This window comes from Stegostoma tigrinum, chromosome 3, assembly GCF_030684315.1.
Source record: "Stegostoma tigrinum isolate sSteTig4 chromosome 3, sSteTig4.hap1, whole genome shotgun sequence".
NCBI lineage: Eukaryota > Metazoa > Chordata > Chondrichthyes > Orectolobiformes > Stegostomatidae > Stegostoma > Stegostoma tigrinum.
In genome coordinates this window covers 93138283-93151440 of record NC_081356.1, presented here as the reverse complement: position 1 = coordinate 93151440, position 13158 = coordinate 93138283, and the positions used below count along the sequence as shown (strand labels likewise).

General features: G+C 39.6%; 1 protein-coding gene across 2 annotated transcripts in view; it reads left to right on the top strand.

Moving 5' to 3' along the window:
- Positions 1–13158, top strand: part of polr3g (polymerase (RNA) III (DNA directed) polypeptide G) — a 29117-nt gene that overhangs the window by 12623 nt on the left and 3336 nt on the right. For both annotated transcript variants that reach the window (XM_059644756.1, XM_048526289.2), the window contains 3 exons: positions 2038–2094; positions 8951–9033; positions 12629–12751. In XM_059644756.1, coding sequence (XP_059500739.1) covers positions 2038–2094; positions 8951–9033; positions 12629–12751 — 263 coding nt within the window. The remainder of the gene's footprint in view (positions 1–2037; positions 2095–8950; positions 9034–12628; positions 12752–13158) is intronic.

Genomic DNA, 13158 nt, shown 5'->3' with positions numbered 1-13158 from the left:
TGGACAGTTCAGGCACGGACTTGCTTTTTTGCCTAGACAAAGTATCTCGCACCGTTATCAGCTCTGTCCTTCAAAACTTGAACTGAGAAATAGTGGAGGGGGTTGTCTTGGATGCAGCCAAAACTGGGGACCAGTGGTATCTTTCATTGATGCATGGGAAGTGGGCATTGCGGGCTGAGCCAAACTCTTCGAGCAACTAGGGATGAGCAATAAATGCTGGCCTAACAGCAACACCTAGATCGCAAGAGTGAATATGAACAAAAGTTAGCATCTGTGTCCTATGCAGTTTTGTTTTCTCTCTCTCTCTCTGTGTGTGTTTCTGTTTCTCACGCTGTCTTGCGTCCTGTTGTCTCGTGTGCTCTCTTGCCCATGCTCTCCCCCTCCCATACTTAGAATGGGGCATCAATTGGTTATGCAAATTGAGACCTGGTTTAACGTTACACATGAGACGACACTAACCTAAACTATAAATGGTCTCTTTGTTGAATATATGTCCATTGAAGTGACCATAGAATTCTATCATCAGCCTGTGTAAGGTGGAGGCTGGGCAGACATCATTCCAAAAACTAGTTTGAAAGCTTAATTTCTGAATGAGTGCCACTGACATCTCCCAGCACATTGAAACGAGGTAGCATATGTCATGGTGAGGGAGACAGGCCAATATTAACCAGCATATGTCAGTGGCACACTGGCAATGCCACTATCTCTGAGCCAGGAGGCCTGGTTTCATGTCCCACATGCTGCAGAAGTGTACAATAACATCACTGAACAAGTTGATTAGAAAATAACTACCATCACCCAAATGAACCAGTTAACTCCTCTTACAATGTTAATTGTATTTGGGACCTTCTGTTCCCTTTAACCAGCTTTTTGAAATATAAGCTTTCAGTATTGGTATGAATTCCCAAAAGCTGAAAGTTAAATGATCAATTACATATAGCTGGACAAAGCAGGCACGTAATAAGAGCAAGCAGGTTTCACTCATGTGATATGTAACTGCTGAAACAGTGCCTTCATTTGGTTTTATCAAATATGTGTTCTATGAGTAATGTAAATGGTACTGTAGTAAAATTTAATTGCTCTCAACAGCTGATAGTTTCCAACATGAATAGTTACTTTCCTCCATATTTACTATCCTATGGCTGTGGTTGGATGGGTGCAGTCCCACTTCTCCACTGGTCACAACAAATTTTAAATATGACCAGTTTAATGATGTGGCTGTTTATAAAAGTCGGTCAATTGTACTTAGTCAGACATGCACAGGTTATTGACGAACATCGAGCCTTCCAGAAATATCTCTAGATAATATCAGAAGAAGAGATAATCAAAAGGCATAAAGGCAATTAAAGTAAGAGGGAGATAATCAGCTTGAAGAAGTGAAAACATCTGGTCTGGATTGATCGCATCCATGCATATTAAAACCATTTTTGGAAGTTGGGTGGCAGTCAACAATTTAGATATTTGTGTATTATGCAAAGATCGTACTATTGGTAAATTCCACGTGAGTTCAATGTTTGGACTGGAACTTGTCTTTTTTAGTCCTTCTGACTGAAGGGTGTGGGGATAAAAATGCATGAGGCACACTCAAGACAGAATCTGCAATATGTTTTCTCAGATGGATTAATTCATTCTGTTTTGAGGCCAAGATTTTCATCCCAATAGCTGTGGATATGTGGAAACCTCACCTTGTATACTTTAAATTTGTAAGTTATGTAGTTCTGAAATATAATGCATTGTTACTTTCTGTGTGCGTGTAGCAGACTTGCTTTTCTGAAAAGAGTCTATAGTTGTACGAATCTCTAGCACTATCTTATATCGAGAATCCATATTTCAAAATAGCAACTTCATAGCTCATACAATCTACCTTTTTACTATCCCAAACTGCCCAATTAATTTTCTTCAAAGCTTTTCTTTTCTACTTTGATGAACTGAAAATAGCTTTTTATTTTAACAGAGGTTTTCTTAGTTGGAACTTAATTTATAAATGTTATGGATTTTAGTGACCTGCATGTTAATTATATAACTTTTGATGTCTAGATTGGAGAAGACTTCCAAGGGAGCTAAAGCCAAAAACCAAAAGGATTAAAAAGACCAGTAAGTATGACATGATATAGCACTTACAATACAATCTTTGCTATCCAACTTGCTCAAATTGTTTTCTGTTGTGCCCAGTTAAGTGCCTTATAATTAATACATCTCCAAGTTTCTTTTGGAAAGCAGAGCGTAACTTAGAATAATCGTCATGCTACTTCTGTTCCCTTTCAGTGTCTGAATTTTTTGCATTTTGCAAAAGTGCGTTTTGCACTAAACATGAAGGCGTATTTTGTTTTCCAGTGTTTTGCATTGTGCAGTTTATTGTGATGAAGGTTCATAATGTGTTATTATTTAAGAGCTTATATTCTAACAGGGAAGAACAATAGGTTTTGTTTTCCAGTTCTGTGAAAGTCTGATCAGTTTTTGTAGTAAAAGGGTCAAAGTCATTTTGTTTTTAAAATCTGTGAGCTAAAGACAAAATTTTCAAGAAATCATGTGATTTTCATTAAATTACTAGCAAAAATACCTGAATAGATAATTGTGAATTTGTATGGTGACTTGCACCCAGAGAGACATGAGGTCAGAAGCAGCTTCATTCCGATAGAAATTGGTGCAGTCAAAGAGAGTTTAGTGGTCTCCAAAACAGTAAGGGCTATGGAAGATAAACTTCTGAATTGTTTGGAAGGGAACTCGAGAAGCAGAGGCTGTGGAGGTGTCAGAGGGGAAAGACATCCTCCAACGTTGTTTAAGGAAACTTGTCCAGTCATAAGTGAACTGAGTTACCAACTTGTTTTAACAGTTTTGGTTAGCGACATTTGCCAAGGAAAATAGCATTAAGCGAATGCAGAAATTTGCTGTTATTTGTATTAAGAACAGAGCAACTACTTCTTGTATAATGTAACATAGTGAATATTTTTCTTTTGGCAGTCTTTTGTAAAAATATTCAGTAACTGGCAACTACATATTTTTTTAAAAAAAGAATAAAACTATGGTCTATCAAGCCAAGTCTCACTCTTCAATCTGACTTGTCCTAATGACCTCAGGTTTTCAGTTCATTCATACAGGCCTCATTGCTTTTCTGTAGAAGAAATAATTTTTGGAAAGTAAGTATTAGCTATTTCATCTAAACTATTTGTCTTCCTCCTGTCTGCCCCTTTCAATTCATAATTTATGTATGGAAGGAGAGATAAGGAACGGCCAAATAAGTGAAGGTGGCAATTGAGTGATTGGGTTCATCACCCTTTTAATTTTTCCAGCACACATTTAGAAATAGATTTTCCTAAGGGAATCATCTCTGTGCCTGTTAAGAAAATTTTTAGAGGATAAACTTTCAACTTGATCTGATGCACGTAGCATGCCCTGAGGAAATTATATTTTTAATTTAAGTAGGTCAAATGTATTTTAAAATAGTGCTCTGTTTTATAGTTTTAAATTTATAAAGAGAACAAGTAATTAGCCACAAAGGGCTGTAGATGTCTCTTTACACACACTCTTGCACACACATTTATAAATATATAAAAATCTATGTATATGTATAGAGAGAGAACTAGTTGTATAGTTTGAGGGGCATCAGTCTGCCAGTGATGAAAGGCAAGGAGGCAGACCTGTACACACTACCATAGCCACACCATTGGCATCATTCTGTGTTATACTCCAACTGCTCTCAGCGAAAGAATAGCAGTTTGGGAATTACAAATACTTATTGACAGTCATATGTGCTAACAGTACTAACCAACAGCTTACCCATAATCTTCAGTATCTACGTATTTTTATTCTCATTTTTAAACTTATTGAAGCATCTTTCGTAGGTAAAAGGGATTACATAACTGCTAGATTTTTAAAAGTTCCTTCTACATCTGCCCTGGGAGGGGATGATGGAAATAAAGTACTGTCGGCCCCGATTGGGTCCAAATTCCTAATTTTCAACATCTAGTCCTTTTTCGTGGGCACATTTTCTCAGCAGCAGTTGATTTACACAACTCAACCACTGCTTCACCTACGCATTTGATCCATTAGTCCAAAGAAAATCTTCACTCTCTCCAAACCTCTGTTTCCTCCTGGTATAACACATATATTTTTACTTCCTTAAATTCTTCTGTAATAATAACTCTCCAAATGTCTGCATCCTTCTGTCAAGTACTTGTCATGTACCTCCACTATTCTTGTGTGCTTGCTGTGTTTCCACGTAAGTCCCAAAGGTTGGAAATGTTGCCCTTTGTTTAAATGTTTCACATGACTCAGCATTGTTTCATTTCCGCAGCTATCCATTGTCCCGAATCCCTCCAACAGGCCACTTCTCTTTGTCCTCCGTGTTCCCCCTTCCCTGCTCCCTCCCTCCCCTATGGTCTACCATTGTACATCTAATCAGTTTAACTCAACTGGGAGTAAAATTTCCCCCACTTCTTTTTCCTCCTCCAAAGCATTACTTAAACACCTCTGAACTAGCTTCTAGTTGTTCCATCTAAAGTCTTCTCCCCACCACTTAACCAATGCCCGTTGTGCCTGAAGGTGCCTGCATTAAACACCAATGACCTCAAACTGAAGATTAACTGCTGATTCTCATTTATCATAAGAGAGCTCCTGAGTTTAGCAACTGATATTATACAGATGTAATTGGGGCAACTGTGATGTGTTTCCATGCATTTGGGACGTCTTGTACATGAGAGCTTATTTTCTCTGTGGTCTTGATAGTTCAGTCTCGCAGCTGAGACACACAATCGCAAGTCTTGGTTCACCTCGAAGTTAATATGCAACTTAAATATTTCGTTGGGAGGTCCTGTCAGAAATGTGACAAGGCTTGGGACCAGTACTTGAGATTTGAAAATGCAACGACATTGACCCCTGATGAAAATTCTGGAGGCTGTACTGGACCCAGACTGTCAAATTAATCAATATAAAATATTTTCTATTCCAAGTTACTTATGAAAAGTGTTTTAATTATTTTCAACTTCTGCATATATTCATCAGCATTAATGTGATCCGGTAAGTTGTCTGCTTTAACTTACAGTATTTTGAGGAGAAATGTATGAAAGTAATTTGGAGAGCATGAAAAAATACTTGCAGGTTACACTAAGGAGAATGACCGTATTCTACAAGTATATCAAAGGGAAGAGAATAACCAGGGAAAGGGTACAGCTCATTAGGGATGAAGAGGGAAATTGTGTGTGGGACCAGAGGACATTGTTAGTGTTAAATGAGTACTTCATGTCTGTCTTTTACACTGGCAAAGGAGGATGTAGCTGCAGAAATCAAGAAGATGATGGACTGTGAGGTGCTTGAGTAGTTTGATGAAGGGAGTGAGGAAGTATTGGGTTTTTTTTGCTGGTTTAAAGTAGACAAATGCACAGGTCCAGATGAGATGTATCCCAGGCTGCCATGGGAGATAAGGGAAAAAAGTCACAAGGGCCCCAATCCAAATTTTTAATTCATTTCTGGCCACGGAGTTGCCAGAGGACTTAAGGACTGTTAAAGTGGATCTACTTTTCAAGTAACATGGTTGAGATAAACCAGGGAATTACAGACCAGTACATCACATGTCAGTGGTAGGAAAACTGTTGCAGAAAATTCTGAAGGAGAGACTTGATCTCTACTTGGAGAGGTAAGACTTGATCAGAGGGAAGTCATGCCAAACAAATCTGGTTGATTTCTTTTGGGGAGTTGACTAAGTGTGTGGATGAGAGTAGTGCAGTTGATATAGTTGATGTGGATTTCATTAAGGCCTTTGACAAAGTTCCACGTGAGACTCTGACAAAGAAAGTGAAAGCACAAGGGAGCCAGGGCAACTTGGCAAGTTGAACCCAAAGTTGGCTTGGTGGTTGGAGACAGAGGGTGGTGGTAACAGGCTGATTGTAAATGGAGCAAGTGTCCAGTAGCATAGCATAGGAAGCCGTGCTCTGTCCCTTTATTATTTCTGATTAGATATAAACAATATAAATGAGAATGGAGGGGCGATGATAAGCAAATTTATGGATGACACAAAAATTGACTAGGCGGTTAACAATGAAGAAGGTATCAGGCCACAGGAGAATACAGATGGATTGGGCAGATCTGGAACAGGTGGAATTTAACAAGACAAGAGAGGACTCAGTGAATTGCAGCACTCTAGGAAGCTTGGAAACAAGGGAGTGTTGGGGATGGCTGCACATAGAATGCCACAGGACAGGTTAGTGGGATAGTTAAGGTATACAGTGCACTTGCTTTAGTCAGGATGTAGAATATAAGAGCAGGCAGATTAATTCAGAACAGTACAGGTCTTTGTCTAGGCCACAGATGGGGGACTGTGTGTAGTTCCGGTACCTGATACCTGCACTATAGGAAGGGTGTGATTGCACTAGACAGAATGTAGAGGAGATTCAGGATGTTGCCTGGGATGGAGCATTGTAGCTCCAAAGAGAGCTAGATAAGCTTAGGTTCTTTTAAGCAGGGAAGATTGGGAGGACCTGATCTGAGGTGCATAAGGTTACGAATGAGATGGAAAGGGTGGATAGAAAGCTGCTGTTCCCTTTAATTGGGTCAATAACAAGGGACCATAATTTTTAGAGGGAACTTTAGGAAAAATGTCTTCACCCTGATGTTGGTAAAGGCCTGGAATGCACTTCCTGGGAGGGATGTTGAGCTAGAAGACTTGAAAACCTTTAAAAGACTTGGATGAGCCTATAGGTCTAGTGCTAGAAATTGGGATTAGTGGAGGCTTACTGTATTTTTGGTGGTACGCACTCAAAGGGACTGTTCTGTCCTGTATGATTCTATTGTTGAGTATTAGGGTAGGGCTTTCATTCAAATTTGGATGAAGCATATGAGATGGGCAGGCACATTAATTCATGATCCTGGTAGATTGCCTATACTATCCCACTATCGAAGCCTGTCTCTGTGTGTGTGTATGTGTGTGTGTGTCTGTCTCTCTCTCTCTGTCTCTCTCTCTCTCTGTCTCCGTGTTCACGCCCAAGCTGTTTCTCTCCTGTCATAACTTGTCCTATGAGCATCCAAATGCATTTCTGAAGAAGGGTCTAGGCCCGAAACGTCAGCCTTCCTGCTCCTTTGATGTTGCTTGGCCTGCTGTGTTCATCCAGCTCTACACCTTGTTATCTCAGATTCTCCAGCATCTGCAGTTCCTACTATCTCTGAAACAGCTTGGGAGATTTACCTTAGTAGGTGTACATGAATGCAAAATATAAGGTAGAAACATTCTTAAACTTTGCACCAAGCCACTTACAAAGTTTGTTGTTTCGTTCTTAATAAGGACATTTGCCAAATTGAACATAATATGCATTACGGTTTTGACAAATGTATTCATTTGCTTTTACATTCCTACTGTTTACAATCTGTAACTAGTGGTAATGACTCTCTCTACTGTATGATCTCTACCAGCAACGCCCCAAGTATGCTCGTGTACTACAAAGACGTTTAAGAAATAATGCACTACTAGATAAGTGAAACTACAAGCCTAGTTCAGCTGGACCAATGTTTTAGTTAAACGTCATTTTGCACCAAACTGAAATTGTATTGTATGCATTGGGAAACTTCAGTTCTTAAACTTGACTTCAACGGAATTGGACTGATGAACTGAGTTGTATTGTATTGATCCTATTATAATCAGTGTGCATCCAAACACCATTCATAGTATGATAATGGTAGTGTAAACTGGCTGCAAAGACATTTCCTTTCTTCTTGCAGCACAAATTTACACAGTGAATCATCTGAATTTAGTGGCTTGAGGTAAAAGATCATAGTTAGGAGCTACACACCACAATGTTCTTTTTGTGCATTCTATTTAACTGCAGCGTATTATGCTACCATAATTTCATTTGTAAAGTACTTAAGTTTGACATGAACTAATCTGAAGTAAGCTTTTAACCTTAAACCAGAGCATCATGACCTGTTGGAGACCAACTTGCTGATTAACCTTTCATGTTTCATTAACACGTTACTTGTACACAACCTTCAAACAAAAGCAAAGATGTGGAATATTGCCTAATATTCAGTGTTTAAAAGAGCTGAACTTGAGCTACAAGTTAAAACGGAATAGTGGAAGAACTACTGGAACTTAAAAGCTACAGATGTTAAAGCTGCCTTTTTGATTATAGTAGCATTTGCACTGTTTGATATATTTAGGCAAAACCAAGTGTCAAATATGGGAAAAAAACAAGCAAAAACAGGAATTATTGGTGAAACTCAGCAAGTCTGGTAAAATCCTTGAAAGGATCTAAAATCTGTATGCTGTATATTCCTGAGGAGGTGAATATGGGTATAATTACAGCATTTAAAAGACATTTAGATACGTACGTGAGTAGGAAAGGTTGGAGGGATATGGGCCAGGAACAGGCAGGTTGGACTAGTTTAGTTTGGTATTATGTTCAGCGTGGACCAGTTTGACCAAAGGGTCTGTTTCCATGCTGTGTGATTCTGACCCGATGTATGTAAGTTATACTAAGGATACTTTTTATTTGAAATGTGGTGAAATTCGACATTCAGCAGTTCGGAGATGCCACATAAATGACACAAGAAAATTAGAATGACCTTCATTAGTATCCCAATCTAATCTACTCCACCTTTTGCATTCTCAGTTGTCCAAGCAATTACTGCACAAGTCACTGTCTGTTCTCAATGCATAGATGAGTTTTCAAATAGAACCATTGACAGCTGCTGATTTATTTTGTGGGAACTGTGCAAATGGAATGTTTTGTCTGTCAAGGAAATGTTAATAACTGGAGTAAACCATGATGAAATGATTTATGTGCTAATCAAACAGTATTTGGAGTTAGGGGCGATTAGAATGACAGCTAGTGAAAAATATTTTATTAAGTTGACATTTTTAGTTTTCACAACTAATGTAACTTTCTTTAATTGCAGATTGTAGATCTTATAGAACAGACAACTATTTATTGCTTTCTCTATTCAATTTCATTCAACGTTGCAGAAACTGTACCAACGGTTTCCAAACCCAAAGAACCTCAAACTGTCATTAGCAAATCTAATGAGGAAATAATACAGACACTCGAGGTGAGAAATAGAATTGCATGTGTATTTTAGTAGCCATTCTGTGACTTAATGCTGTATCTTAACAAATGAAATTAACATTATCAATTCAGTAACTTAGATTTTTGGAGACTGATGACATCAAAAGATGTGGAAAGAATGCCACTTTCCCTGCAGTGTGATGCGATGATCAGCCATGATCTAATTTGAATGGTGAAGCACGCTTGGTTGGCTGCATGGCCGTATTTTCTTAACGTGTTTCCTTTTTATCTGATCTGTTTGTGACTGCAGTTGCAAACAATCATGACTTATTCTTTTATCCTTCCAGACAAGACCCTTACCACAACCATTCATTTAAGGAAAACACGTTTTGTTATGATTGCATAGTCTATTCCTTTTAATACAATGTTGTTTATTTTGAATTTGTCATCAGTATGATAAAGATAAAAATTGTTTCATAAGGTTATTTATCATTCCCTGCTTTATTCTATAGCTCTTTAATATAACAGTTGATTCTGAACTTTATCTTGCCTAAAACCAAATTTCATCAAGAGACATCCTATCCACCCTATGCATTCAAATGTGTCCCTCGGGTTTCCTGACTCCATTTAAAATGCGTTGCCAGTTAATGTGCAAGTACTGACATTCTTTACTTAGATATTGCTCAGTAGCCATGTTCATTCATTTGGTTTTCTTGCCATAACTGCTTTCCCTGCTAGCCCAACTTTTATTTGGCCAAATGAAAATGCCTCTGATGCCACTTACTAAATTTTCTCCTTGAAACTTCTTTTCCTCCTGACCTTTCTATAAACTTTGCCACTTCCTCCTTTACATCCTCCTTATGTCTGTATATAATTTTTGAAAAGTCTGTCCTTTTGAAAACTCTGCACTTTGCTTAGAGCTTTTATTTTGTTTTTCTGCTTATGGATATTGTTAACAAGACCAGTATTTATAAGACTTATAAGGCTTTAAGTTGTAGAGGCAGAATTAGGCTATTCAGGCCCCTCAAGTCTGCTCCACCAATCGATCATGGCTGATATGTTTCATAACCCCATTGTCCTGTCTTCTTTCTGTAATTCTTAATCCCCCTACTAGTCAAGAAACTACATATCTCTGTCTTAAATGCACTCAATGACTTGGCTGTCACAGAAGGCTGTGGCAATGAGTGCCACAGATTAACCACTCTCTGGCTGAAGAAATTCCTCCTGTTTTCAATTCCAAAGTGTTGTCCCTTCATCCTGACACTATCCCTTCAGCTCCTAGTCTCGCCTACTCGGGCAATATCTTCTCCATGTTCACTCTATCCAAACCCCTCGGTATTCTCTAAGTTTCAGTGAGATGTTACCTCTAAACTCTATGGAGTACAGATCCAGCGTCTTCAACTGCTCCTCGTATGACAAGTCCTTCATCCCCAGGATCATTTTTGTGAACTTTCTCTGGACCCCTTACAACATCAGCACATCCATCCTTGGAAAAGGGGCCAAGAAATGCTCCCAGGATTTCAAATGTGGTCTGAGCAGAGATTCATTCAGCCTAGGAAGTTTGTGAAGGAATCATAGAATACCTACGGTGTGGAAGCAGGCCATTCTTTAAGCTCAAGTTGACTCTGTAAAGAGCAACTCACCCCCGCGCATCCCACACTGTCCCTGTAGCCCTGCATTTCCTGTGGCCAGTCACCCAACTTGTACATCTTTGGACTGTGGGAAGAAACCCAAACACCCAGAGGAAAGCCACATACACATGGGGAGAATGTGAAAACTCCATACAGTCAACCAAAGCTGGCAATGTGAGGCAACAGCGCTAACCACTGAGCTGCCCTTTCAGCTTTGTTGTGTTCTAGTCCTCTCAGGTTGGGAAAGGTAGGATGGGGGATTAAAGGAGTAAATAACAGGTGGAGATGGAGCCCAGAGAGAGAAAACAGCAGTTGGGCAGTTAAAGGACTGGATAATGGTGAGCTGGGGAGAAAGATAAGCTATTAATGGGGACCATTCCTGTGTGAAAATGGGTTGGCTATAATGAAAGCAATCCATGTGATGATGGGGTGTGGTGGTAGGTAAAGGACACACAAGGTGGTCAGGCCCTAAAATTATTGAACTCATTATTGAACTCATTATTGAGTGCTGAAGGCTGCACAGTCCCCAAGTGGACACAAAGGTCGGAGGTGTCGTTGACAGTGTAGAGGGCTGTTGTAGGCTGCAGCGGGACATTGACAGGATGCAGAGATGGGCTGAGAGGTGGCAGATGGAGTTCAACCTGGATAAATGCGAGGTGATGCATTTTGGAAGGTCGAATTTGAAAGCTGAGTACAGGATTAAGGATAGGATTCTTGGCAGCGTGGAGGAACAGAGGGATCTTGGTGTGCAGATACATAGATCCCTTAAAATGGCCACCCAAGTGGACAGGGTTGTTAAGAAAGCATATGGTGTTTTGGCTTCCATTAACAGGGGGATTGAGTTTAAGAGTCGTGAGATCTTGTTGCAGCTCTATAAAACTTTGGTTAGACCGCACTTGGAATACTGCGTCCAGTTCTGGGCGCCCTATTATAGGAAAGATGTGGATGCTTTGGAGAGGGTTCAGAGGAGGTTTACCAGGATGCTGCCTGGACTGGAGGGCTTATCTTATGAAGAGAGGTTGACTGAGCTCGGTCTCTTTTCATTGGAGAAAAGGAGGAGGAGAGGGGACCTAATTGAGGTATACAAGATAATGAGAGGCATAGATAGAGTCGATAGCCAGAGACTATTTCCCAGGGCAGAAATGGCTAGCACGAGGGGTCATAGTTTTAAGCTGGTTGGTGGAAAGTATAGAGGGGATGTCAGAGGCAGGTTCTTTACGCAGAGAGTTGTGAGAGCATGGAATGCGTTGCCAGCAGCAGTTGTGGAAGCAAGGTCATTGGGGTCATTTAAGAGACTGCTGGACATGCATATGGTCACAGAAATTTGAGGGTGCATCCATGAGGATCAATGGTCGGCACAACATTGTGGGCTGAAGGGCCTGTTCTGTGCTGTACTGTTCTATGTTCTATGTTCTATGTTCTAAGATGCTGTTCTTAGCTGAGCCTCACTGGAACACTACAGCAAGCCTGAGGCACCAATGTAAAGATAAATAAAGGTCAATATAGTGCACCTGTGGATAGTTATTATTGCTTAGTAAACATTTAGTTGAACATTGAAGCTCCTGTTTGCTTATAGACATGCTGTTTAAATTAAGGTTTCTTTGAGGTGTACACTGCAGATGATGATTTTCAATGTTTCCTGTTTAAATTCTGTACCGTACATAATTGAATGTTATCTCTGTTATTTGAATGGAGGATGTGCTTTTTGTGTTGTTTGTACAAATGTAATCCATATGGCTAAAGGATCCTGTCTTCCTGCTGCCTTTATAGAATGTGCAATATTCTAGTACTATTACTACTTCTGGATTAACGGTTTTAACTCACGAAGTGAGAAAAAACAATATCCACTTGTACTGATGATAGAGTTAATAGGAACTGCAGATGCTGAAGAATCCAAGATAACAAGTTGTGGAGCTGGATGAACACAGCAGGCCAAGCACATCTTAGGAGCAGGAAAGCTGACGTTTCGGGCCTAGACCCTTCATCAGAAATAGTTGTTTTCTGTAGGTTCTAGAGAAGAAGGATTCAGAACATAAATCTGATGAAGAAACTGAAGAGAAGGAGAAAGATAAAGGTGACGAAGAGGATGAAGTTGCGGAAGAAGAATATGATGAGGAAGAATGTGAAGAGGTTAGTACTTAGCATTTCAGCCATTGTTCAGAAACAAGGCTGGCATGTCTATGACCCTGTTAACATTTCTGCTATTTATGTACCATGGATCAGAAAAGTTTCTATTTGTACTTATTACTACCAAGTCTGGAGAGGTGAATAAAAATCCTCTTTCCAGTACTGAGTTTGGCATTTCAGAGCAATGGCAAGATTTGTGGCTAAATCAAATGAGAAGTCTCAGGACGCTGATCTTGACTTTGGGAGCATCCCACCCCAAGTCTTGCCAAAACTTGCCAAAAAAAAACACAACTCAACTCAGACTTGACCCAAAAATGTAGCATTCAACCCTGAGTTTTTGAAATTTGTCAACAAATGTATTTTTTTTCTTCAATTCTGTATGTACTTGGTGTAGTTTCATTATAACTATT